General features: G+C 41.4%; 1 protein-coding gene across 5 annotated transcripts in view; it reads right to left on the minus strand.

The window, feature by feature from the left end:
- prkcz (protein kinase C, zeta) overlaps positions 1-12,232 on the minus strand; it is a 111,883-nt gene that overhangs the window by 87,423 nt on the left and 12,228 nt on the right. For 4 of the 5 annotated variants that reach the window (XM_086158878.1, XM_086158876.1, XM_086158874.1 and 1 more), the window contains exons 2-4: positions 8,770-8,891; positions 6,890-6,979; positions 6,116-6,166 (exon numbers count right to left, since the gene is read on the minus strand). In XM_086158878.1, the coding sequence (XP_086015004.1) occupies positions 6,116-6,166; positions 6,890-6,979; positions 8,770-8,891 (263 nt within the window). The remainder of the gene's footprint in view (positions 1-6,115; positions 6,167-6,889; positions 6,980-8,769; positions 8,892-12,232) is intronic. The other variant, XM_086158875.1, reaches the window with a different exon arrangement.

The following is a 12,232-nucleotide window of genomic DNA, read 5'->3' on the forward strand; positions in this document are numbered from 1 at the left end:
ATTATTTTTATATCAAAAGACCTCTTTTTAACTTTTAAGTCAGACTCATTACCATCTTATTTGCGTTTTCCCCATGATTAAAAAAATAATCTAGGAAGGAGAACAAAAGCACTTAACTGCACAGAATTGTCAAAGAGGAAAACGAGCAAACAAACCAGAAAAAAAAGCAACATATTTAAAAGGAATGAACCATATCTGAAGTTCTCAATAGTCAATTGTAGTAGTAGAAAGTAGTCGATTGATGCACCACAACAGAAATAATCCTGTGTGTTTATGTGACCTTATTGATTAGTTAGTTGATATATATTAATATCTCACTCAGCTGTCACACATTAAATGGCCTACATCAGTGGCCTTAAAAATTTTTGATGAAAGTTGTATTGTATGTAAAGCATTTAGTTAATGTTTGGGGCTTTTGATGTGTTGGCCAACCTTCATATTATGATACAATGAAAGATGAGTTAGTATCATGGCTGGAAAGACAGAAAAAAGGTGATCTTGCCTTTGTACTTTGTCACCCCATACTCGGAGGATAAGAAGATCTTTGCAGTAGTGTTTGTTTTTCCTTCGCACACGCACATGCGCACACACACACACACACACACACACACACACACACACACACACACACACACACACACACACACACAAACAAATGAATCCATAAATTAAAAGAACATATTTGAAGGTCACTCTGAATATTGACTTTTTTTGACAAAAGCACTTGCTACCAACATTGTGTCACAATATTCACCATTTTAACCATTAAAGCAAATATGACCTTTAAAAATAAAAAGTCGCCTGCGACAGATTCTTATCTTGAACAACATGCATTGGAAACAACATTCATATGTTTAAGATAATTGCAGACCATCCTGTCTGCAATGAGTGATCATTTTGCACCAGAACCATACAGCTGCATTCAAGCACCATACTGGTCTGATAAAATCGTAGACAATGTAACAAAGCAGCCCTCATGCAGACTGCACACCAGAACACTGTAACAGAGGCTGGCAGGTGCTAGCAAGCAGCGTGCCATTGCAAGCAGACAGCACGCAGCAGCCATGCTAGCAAGGCTAGTAGCCTCCCTGCCTGCAGTGCCTGGCATGACGAGTGGTAAGGGCTGTATCAAAAACAAGCGATAGCTGTTGCAGCATGAACACACAAAAACGCACGCGCGCACACACACACACACACACACACACACACACACACACACACACACACACACACAAAGAATCCAGTAAACCAATTATTAATGAAATTCTTTGTAGATATGTATTGATGGCTGGCTGGCTGGCTGGCTGGCTGGCTGGATGGATGGATGGATGGATGGATGGATGGATGGATGGATGGATGGATACAGAGATAGATAGCTCACCGGTTTGTCCTCCTCCAATCACTCCACCTCTTTCGGCACAATCCAGGCTAAGAGTACAAGTATGTGTGTATGTGCGAGTGTGTGTGCCTGTGTGTGTATACGTCTGGTGTACGTGTGTGTGTCTGTCTGTGTGTGTGTGTGTGCGTGTGTGTGTGTGTGTGTGTGTGTGCGTGGCAAGCCGGGAAAGATACACTGCTACATCCCCGCCTTTCCCCCTCTGATGATTCCTCCCTCACTCTCTCCTCTCACGGATTTATTTGATTATATCCTTCCTCCTCCCTCTTTCACCTTGCTCAGAGCTGATAGTCTCTCTCTCTCTCTCTCTCACTCTCTCTCTATCTCTCTCTCTCTCTCTCACACTCACACTCACTCTCTCTCTCTCTCTCTCTCTCTCTCTCTCTCTCTCTCTCTCTCTCTCTCTCTCTCTCTCTCTCTCTCTCTCACTCACTCACTCACTCACTCACTCACTCACTCACTCACTCACGCACTCACTCACTCTTTCCGTCATGCCCTTTGGCTTCTACAACTTGTTATCCTCGAGTTTCCCTTGCAGTGTCAAGGTTTCTGCCTAGGGTTCAGATGATTACAAAAAAAAGAGCACTGTACACTACACTGAGACCTGATGTCTGCTATCTCTCTCTCTCTCTCTCTCTCCCTGTTTTTCATTCCCGCGCAGTGTCTCCCGCCTGCTTCTGTGCCTTGTGTGAGGCACAAGGCTCCTCCCTGAAGGGACACCAATGCTACACATGCTGATGGAGAGGGTGGAGGGAAGGGAATGGGCGGAGCTTGTTGTGACTGATGGTGGGGGGTGGGAGGATGATGAGCTGGTGCTCTGCTGGTGCAAGGCAGGGCAGTATCGTCAAGGATTTCTGTACTTTCACTGCCACCCATACCCAACATTGTTTTTTGCAAACAGAGGGAGTCTGTTCTCTAAAACTCACATATGCGGGCATGCACACAAACACACGCACACACACACGCACACACACACACACACACACACACACACACACACACACACACACACACACACACACACACACACACACACACACACACACACACACACACACAAACACCTTGTTTTCAACTCTACATTCTAATTTAATTCAAATTACAGATTTCCACAACTTGAAGTTGTTTCTATTTCTATTTCATTTTCATTTAGTATTCTCCAAGATGAACACCAAGCAAAGCTTCATCATGTTAAATCAGTTAAAAAAAAGTTACTATACTTCCAATATTTGGAGGTATGGAAAATATTTATATGATACAATATCTGTGGAAAAATTCTGACCTGATTAAATCTGACACAATACAGATGATGCAATGTAAACGACAAGGTCAATGTCTATTTTTTAAACCATCAGTTATATGGTAGCAGCTCACTAAAACCTAATCAACACATTTATAACTGAAAGCACACGATTTGTGATGGGCAATGTTCTTTCTCTGGCTTCAGGCAGATATCACTATTTTGGTCAACAATCAGAGTTAACAGATATTTAGTGTTTATCATTATACAGCCCCGATATGGCCCATATGAGAGCTAAGATATGCAATTGTGTAGCAAGATTTCAGCAACGGCATAATAACTAGAACATGTGACAAAAGAGTTGTTAAATAAAATTAATTAATCAACACAGGAGGCTCAGAATTGGTGATTTGTAAAATTGTACCCATCTGCATTGAATTAAAAAAAATAAAATGAAATACAACTCTCATCATTTAACAAGAAGTCAAACAAGACAGTCATTGTGGCACATTCCTGTCTTTCCACAAGTCTTTTCAACAACTTGAAGTTGTTTCTATTTCTATTACATTTCATGAATTGAATTTTTCCAAGATGAACACCAAGCAGAGCTTCATTATGTTAAATTAGTTTAAAATGGTTTATATCCAAAATTTGGAAGTATGGAAAATATTTACGTGATATATCTGAAGTAAAATGCAGCCTCAGGGCGGCATGGGCCAGTGTCTCCCTGAGCCCGTCCCAAGCCCAGATAAATGTTGAGGGTTGCATCAGGAAGGGCATCCAGCATAAAACCTTTGCTAAAACCAACCATGCGTATCAACCATAATAACCATATCATACTGGATCGGTTGAGGCCTGGTTTAACAACAACCGCCATTGGTACTGATGACCTACAGGGAACCAATGGACACTGGGCTACTGTAGGTCAAAGGAGAGGAGGATGGCGTGTTCAGAAGCAGAGAGAGAAGAGAAAGGGTGGGAGTGTGGGACTGAGAGTAACGACTTTGAATATTGGGACTATGACAAGAAAATGTACAGAGTTATACTGGAAAGTGGATATACTGTGTATCCAGGAGATCAGGTGGAAAGGTAGTAAGGCTGGAAGCTTAGGAGCAGGCTTTAAGTTTTACTGTCATAGGATGAGTTATCTTGAAGGAGGATTTTGTTAGGAATGTTCTAGAGGTGAAAAGAATGCCAGATAGACTTATGAGTCTGAAATTGGAAACTGAAGGTATGATGCTCAGTGTTGTTAGTGGCTATGCCCTGCAGGTTGGATGTGAATTTGAGGAGAAGGAGAAGTTCTGGAATAAGCTAGATGAAGTGATGCAGAATATCCCCAGAGATGAGAGAGTGGCAATTGGAGCAGACAGCAAACAACAGTAAGGATCCGTCCCCCCACCTGAACGCGGAGGGAGGCTACCCTCTCGTCCACCGGGTTGAACGCCAGCGTGCAGGCACTGAGACGGGGGGGGTTATCAATCTCTCCGCACCTGCCCGGTGCTTCTCACTAGGGGCAACTCCAGAATAATAAGACTTCAGTCCCTCTTCAGAGGCGGGTTCCAGACCCCAGGCTATGCATCGAGGGGAGTCTGACTATATCTAGTCGGAATCTCTCACTAGCTTGGGTTTCTTCCTCGCCAGAGAGGTGACATTCCATGTCCCAAGAGGGTTCTACAACCCAGGAACGGACTGCCAAGGTACCCTGCTCCAGCCACAACCCAGCTTGCACTGTACCCAACCCCCTTGGCCCTCCCTGTGGGTGGTCAGCCCATGGGAAGAGGGACCATGTCAAGCCCCAAGGGTGAAGGCCCAGCCACCAGGCTCTCGCCATCGAGTCCCACCCTCAGGCCTGGCTCCGGGGGGGCTCAGGTGACCCGCGTCCGGCCAAGTGAGAACTAGGTCCAAAGTTTGTGTCTTTCATGAGGGTCTTCTGAGACACTTTTGTAAGTTGCTTTTGATAAAAGTGTCTACCAAATGACTAATGTAATGTAATGTAATGTGACACGCTTTGTCTGGTCCCTCATCTGGGACCTGTTTGCCTTGGGTGACCCTTCCAGGGACATACAGCCCCTGACAACATAGCTCACAGGATCACTGGGACACGCAAACCCCACCACCATGGCAAGGTGGCAGCACCACCACGGTAAGGTTGCAGCTCACAATGGCCTAATCTTAAAGTTCCTTGCTTTAAATTGTTCATCATTTAGACAGCCAGTAGAACATACATATATGCATCTATGAAACTCACACACAGGGGGAGACCGGGTCCTACCAAAGATGATATCACAAATATTTCTCATGTGAAAGACTTGAGCATTGGATCACACACATTGGACTGTTGAACGTGATCTTGTAGATGTTGATGCATGAAAGAGAGGCTTACAAGTAATTAAGCCACATGCAAGAATTGTTCAACAGACAGATGGTTTTTGTAGTTTGTTTTTTATCCAAAAGAGATGATACCTGATTTTACTGCTCAGAGTCAGAGAAAGAACACTGTCCAGCACAAATCTTGGGCTTTCAAAAACAGAATATGGCTATATTTAAAAAAAGAAGCCACCTTGGTCCTGTCCATGTCAATCTTTTAAATGCAAGTACTGTCAAAGAAACTTTGTTTTTTTGGCAAATTTTACGCACCATTCACAGTCAGCACTAGACAGCATTAGTTGGGGACAGTCAGCATGGCTAGTGGGCACAGAAATCTAATAGTGTATGAGGGGTCAACAAAGCCAAACTAGACCACAATGATGGAAGAAAGGTTGTGAAGAGCTGTGAAAAGAGCACGAGTGTGTGAATAACATTGGTTGCAGTGCATTTCTCAAAAGGGTAGGTTTTTTGGTCCCCTAGACGTGGTCAGACTAGCAAGGGTTTGTACAGTTTGATGCATTTAGTTGATTCATGTTGGTGATCCCTCACCCTCACTCAGGAGCACTGTTAAATGTATGATGCCCAGTCTTTCAGTCATCATGAAAAAATCAGCTGAAACCAGGTGGTTAGTATCTTCTCCTAATCATTTCAAAATCGGTAATGACCGTAAAAGTTGTGTAGTGTGTCACAAGCACAAGCTGAGAGGGTTCTCTCAGGGGGGACCCTTGGGGACAGAATTTGTGATGTCACTAACACCCAACAGAGTCATGCTGTTTTCAAATTGCAAAAAACACGGTCCTCACTGTCTAACTCTTTTTTAAACATGAGAAATTTGTTAATATTCTATTAAAAATGCTTTGCATCATTTACATTATAACAAGGGACTTGGAAATAAAGCAGATCCAAAGCCTTCAAGGTTACTTGGAAAGTAGTAGTAGTAACTCAATGAAAAATTGTATGATCTAACTGATATTTACTCTAAACTGACACCCAGTGACAGCAAGGTTTTGATCTTGCTGAATAAAAAAAGTTCAGAGCTATTCTAACAAATGAGCCTCCGACTGTAACTGTGAATCCTTCAGAGGAGAGAGTGCAAAGCTGGATTTACTCACTGTCTTCTCCAGCGCACGGCATGCCAGGCTGCTCCGGGATACTAGGGAAGACTGAAAACAAAAATACATAATAGGATGCCGACAATTTGATGGTTTTACTATTCTTTGCCTGCCACCAAGAACAGACAAGTGAAATGTTGTGCTGCAGAAAAATTGAGAAAATATGTTTCAAAATCAGGAGATCTGAATTAAACTACAGATACACCGGCTAAGTAACACACATCTGAGGCTTGTCCTTTGGCGAACTTTATTAATAATTCCTCACATATTTTATACATTATTTTAAACATCACATTTAAGAATTAAATAGAAAATAGAAAATAAGATAAATATCTAATTAAAAAAGTTAAAACAATTTTGCTTTTATAATAACATAAGTGAAAGGGGGACCTGTGGAGCGCCGAGGTTTGGTCCGTCATTTCGTCTATTTACTGATAGTCAGCAGGACTAGATACGTAGTCACTGAATAACAGGGATTTTTGTATCTTGCCGTCAGTTGGAGTTACAAATCTTATTTCAATGCATATTGATCCACAAAAAACATTAAAAAAATATTTTAGGGATGCAAGTAGATGAGTTTCTGTATATTGACCACTTTAATATTAGGATCTGCAGCATGATGCATGTTTTTACAATGATTCAGATAATTTGGTCTGCCACTGGCACAAATAGAAAAAAAGAAGAGGTGTTGGGTACAATATCCTCATATGAGGACTCACAGTAGCCTGGAGTTAATGAGTCAGAGCCAGCATAGGGATGTAGAAGTTCACTCACCGTGCAGAAGCAAGCCAGATCTTTTGGTTCGACTGTAAATTCGAAGAGCCTCTTTCAGTTCCATTTGAGATGAGATAGTACAGGGATCGCCTGCGCACATGCACATAATTTTATCAGCAGTACAAAATTAAATGTCTATCCTTACATCATATACCACCAAGGACACTTCCTACTTAAACAAGCACGTCTTATAGTCAAACCTGAATATAATATACCTACAAATCCTGCTAAAAACGAGCCAAAAAATTCACCTAAAATGTGTAAACAATTGTCTTTAAACCACAGAAAAATGGCATTAAAAATTGGTAATTAGTTTAAGAAAGATTCACGAGAGAGAGAAATCACCTTTACATTCGTGAGAAAATTATAACTGCTCTGTCAGTCTGGCCCCAAAGATCCAGCTCTGGGGCCAGAGAGCTCCCTTCCCAGGCTTGCCGCCACAATAGATTCCATCAGGGCCACATCATCATGATGGCTTGAGTCGCTAAAAGCATCCTTGACAGACATTACATTGAATTCTGCTCCCAGTCTCTGATAGCTGCAAATACCAGCAGGCATCGGATCATTGATTTTTACTCATCTCCAATGATTTTTATGATAAGAGGCTGGTTGTTATCATTACATCAAACATAATCTGAGGGACAGAGATGATTTAGAAACAAAAAACTGATTTGTTAATTTCTTTTTTTCACAAAGGCTGGATTTACATCAGCATCCCACCAAAGAAATAAATAAGGGTTCTCTTGTCAAACAGTTGATAATGTACAAGAGATGGGGGACTTTTTTTGAGTAAAACTATAAATGACAGTATAAAAACTATGCTCCAAGAAGTTCCATGGCAAAGCTAACCATTATTTTATAGCAAACACTCAACACATAGGTTAAATAAACTTTACAGTAAATGCGTGCAAAATTTTGAGTAATCCCCACACATAAAAAACACACAGCCAATCACATTTGATGATTACACATGGCACAAGTTGTGGTTGTTGATTAATATTATTACTGTATAACTGAACTGAACAAACTTAAACTGACCAATCCTGGACCAACAAACAGTGCTGTATAAAGCTAGGACTTTCTCAGGACTTGCAAGAGGAACAGGAGTAGACCCCAATTTGCGGCCCCTCCCAAACAAAGGTGCAACTGCCCCCAACTGGAAAAAATAATATGACACCGTCTTCAGAAGACTAACATCTTCACTATTGATAGAAAATAATATCTATCTAGTTTAGGGGGGACATGGATAGACATGCAATTTTTGAAGGAGTTTATTGCCTATTACTTCTGTGTACCATCATAACACACTGATCTGTCTGCAGTCAATTTTTTGTCAATTCAAAATCATTAACTAGCTAACTTTAAGACAACCTCTTGCTTAATTTAGACAGTTAATTTCTATGTACTTTAGGTGTATAAAAACAATTTTAAATGAATTTATTCATCCCCGGTACCATATTCTGTACTGAAGCTTATCCCTGGTGTCACTGTGCAAGGTGCAGTCCACGGTCAATCACACGGGAACAAATAGACATACAACCATTCCCCTGTCTGGCCAACATAGGATCTCCAATTAACCTCTGCATGCTTTTAGATTGTGGGAGGAAACCTGAGAACACAGTGTAAACCGATGCAGACAACATGCAAACTTCATACAGAAAGGGTCCCTTGTTGGAATTGAAACAGTGAACGTCTTGCTGTGAGGCAGAAGCACTAAACACTGTGCCAACCTTGATCCCAATTTAGATATACAATATGATATGTACATTGAAAAAAGATTCAATATATAAAAGGCCATGACTTGGAAAAATAATTCTTGTAACTCCAGCAGTCGACTTAAAAAAAGACAACATCTCACAGTGAGTTCAATCTAAACGCACCTTCATCATCAATCCACTTCAGAGTAATTGCCTGCTGCTTGGCAACGTCGCACATCGTCCTCACCTCCTGACATAGCTCGTCGAAGGTCAGTGTGGCGGGAAGATCTGTGATTAGCATGGTCCTGGATGTTCAAAGAGAGGACGTAAAAGCTGGGTCACACAACTCAAGAGACATCTCACAGGGTATGAGGTGGAACCTCAGGTTTCCAAAGGGCTTTTGTAAGTCTGTGTTTGTGTATGTGTGCGTGTGCATTTTTTTTTTGATCTCTGACCAGGTGGAGCAAAGACAGCTTGCATACCAGCAGGACAACACATTATACAGGTTAATGTGACACCATTTCTGGCGCCATGCAAACAGACACAAAACACACACACACACACACACACACACTGTACTGTGCCTCTATGTGCCATGCCTATGTATAGGTTGACACTCGTATCATATCAGTCACATCAGTGCAGACTCTTGTAACGGGATAATGTCTGATGTGAAAATTAACAGGGTGAAGTCGCAGCTACATTGTTTTTTGATCTTTCAATATTCAATCAACACTTTTAAAACATTGAACTTCATTGGTGATTGGTTCATAAGACTTAAGCCAGTGCAAAAAGTGCAATATTCGGCTTACAGCACTTACAGCACTGTTTTCATCACGTGTCACCCCTTTATTTGCATATTGTTCAGACGATTCAGTGAAACATACCCTTGAGTGAAAAGTAGAAATTGTTTTTAATGAAGTCAAGTCAAAACTGATACTCAATTATGTGCTGTTACACTTGCAAATATGGACCAGATCATGGCCTAACTCAGGGATGTTAAAGTCAAATACACAGAGGGCCAAAAAACAAATTTGTTACAAGCGGAGGGCCGGACAACTTCAGTATTTATTTAAAACATATTGAACTGACTGAACATAGCCTATTGGAAACAAAAACTTTATAGTATAAATGAAATTGCATGCATTATAAGCTGAAAATGCAATATCGTGCTGCTCCATGATCATATCAATTACTGCTTTCAAATAGTCAAATGAGAAAATAAAAATAAATCAACTCAGTTGTATTCTTTCTCATGGCTTCTATTTGCAATTTTCCCAGAGTCCATTTACTGAAAAATAAATATCAATAAATAAAATACAATAAAATAACATACAAAACAATGCTTTCATCATAGAAAAATCCCATGTCTTGTTGAAACAAATGTGAAAATTTAACTGAATTAAAAACTAAAAATACGTTCATGCTCTGTGATGTGCTCACTTGTCTGAGACTGAGCCTGATACCTGGTGGTGTCTCATCTTTTGTACAAGTTCATCAATGTTTGGGGTCAAGCACTGAGCTAAGCAAGTCCTCGCGATTGAGTGAAGGTGCTTATCATTAAGACTGCTACTGTGTGAGGTTTCATTTAGCTTCATCAAAGAGAACAGTTATTCACACAGGTATGTGCTGCCAAACATAGAGAGCGTCTGAGCAGCTTGGATGCGCAGCCGGGGCATTGTGTTGGGGAGGAAACGTGCAAACTCAGCAGCACCCACTCTCTTATTTTTCCTTCAGTGTGTCATAGCACTGGGGCTCAATCAACTACATTTGTAGGTTTGGTGGTGCGCTTTCCTGCAAAAGGATTGCCGAGCAGTGCAAACCTGCTTTTTTGGGCTTTAAAGTCAGCAACTCAGCGTCAGAAGTCGGCGGCAAGTATGTTGAGTTTATCGAGCACAGCGGTTGAGAGCTTCTCTTTCATGGTCTGGCAGCTGGGAAAGTGGCTCAAGTTCTCTATCTGCATCTGCGTCTCCTACAGACTCTACTTGGTTTTAAACGCCTTCACTGTACTGTATATATCAGAGATACTTCCGTGAACATGTACTCTGCCTCCCACCCGACTTGAAACCCCCTGTTCTCAGCATCCACTTTTATAAAGCCATTTTTGGGGAGGAGGTAGCTTGAATTTGACATCTGCTCAGACTGCTGATGAAGAATGAAGCCAAAGCCCGCTTACTGCGCAGCAGTGAATTCACGGGCTACTGTTGCATTGTGGGGAATGTAGTATTGGTGCATTCAAAACACCAGCGGGCGGCTGCAGTCTGCAGGCCGATTCTAACAATAATCAATTTCATCCAAGGGGCAAGAGATAATTTGTTTGCAGGCCAGATTTGGCCTGCGGGCCTTGACTTTGACATATGTGGCTTAACTGCAGCAACCTTTGATTGTTGTGCTGGCCTATCTGTGCTTGCTGAGATGTCTTGATAAGACTGCATGCTTGTAAACTGTTTATCAAAACCATAAGGTGTTGAAGCCAAAGACCGAAGGAAAAAGCTGACCTTTACTCGTTGCGTGTAAAGATTCCAGGTTTCTCCAAAGCGCAAAGCTATCTATCACCCAGCTGATCTTTGATCCCCCATATCATAATATTATTATAATGATACAAATACAGAGCACACTTTACTTCACAGTTTCTCCTACCAATGGCACAATTTGCACAGTTTTGTAGTTATTTATCATACCCATATTAGAGAGCAAGAGAGAGAGAGAGAGAGAGAGAGAGAGAGAGAGAGAGGGACAGAGAGAGACAGAGAGAGAGAGAGAGAGAGAGAGAGAGAGAGAGAGAGAGAGAGAGAGAGAGAGAGAGAGAGAGAGAGAGAGAGAGAGAGAGAGAGAGAGAGAGACAGTCGAATGGAAAAGTTTTGGTACCTTTGATCATTTTCAAGGTTTTCCTTTATAAATCATTGGGTGTTCGGATCAGCAATTTCAGTTAAATATATCATATAGTAGACAGACACAGTGATATTTGAGAAGTGAAATTAATCTTATAGGATTTACAGAAAGTGAGCAATAATCACTTAAGCAAAAGTAGGCAGGTGGATAAATTTGGGCACCCTTGTTGTTTTATTGATTTGAATACCTTTAGCATTAATTATTGGAACACACAATTTGTTTGGTAAGCTCATTGACCCTTGACCTACATACACAGGTAAAGCCAATCATGAGAAAGGGTATATAAGGTGGCCAGTTGCAAGTTGTTCTCTTTGCATCTTCTCTGAAGAGTGGCAACACGGGAGCCTCAAAACAACTGTCAAATGACCTGAAAACAAGGATTGTTTGACATTGGGGTTTAGGGGAAGGATACAAAAAGCTATTTCAGAGATTTCAGCTGTCTGTTTCCACTGTGAGAAACATAGTGAGGAAATGGAAGACCACAGGTACAGTTCTAGTTAAGGCCCAGAGTGGCAGGCCAAGAAAAATCTCAGATAAGCAGATGCGAAGGATGGTGAGAACAGTCAAACTCAACCCATAGACCAGCTCTAAAGACCTACAACATGATCTTGCTGCAGATGGTGTCACGGTGGATTATTCAACTATTCAGCTCACTTTGCACAAGGACATGCTGTATGGGAGAGTAATGCGGCAGAAGCCTTTTCTGCGCACATGCCACAAACAGAGTCGCTTGAGGTATGCTAAAGCACATTTG

This window comes from Fistularia commersonii, chromosome 14 (genome assembly GCF_037954325.1).
Source record: "Fistularia commersonii isolate RoL2024-O1a breed Wild chromosome 14, RoL_Fcom_v1.0, whole genome shotgun sequence".
NCBI classification, from domain to species: Eukaryota; Metazoa; Chordata; class Actinopteri; order Syngnathiformes; family Fistulariidae; genus Fistularia; species Fistularia commersonii.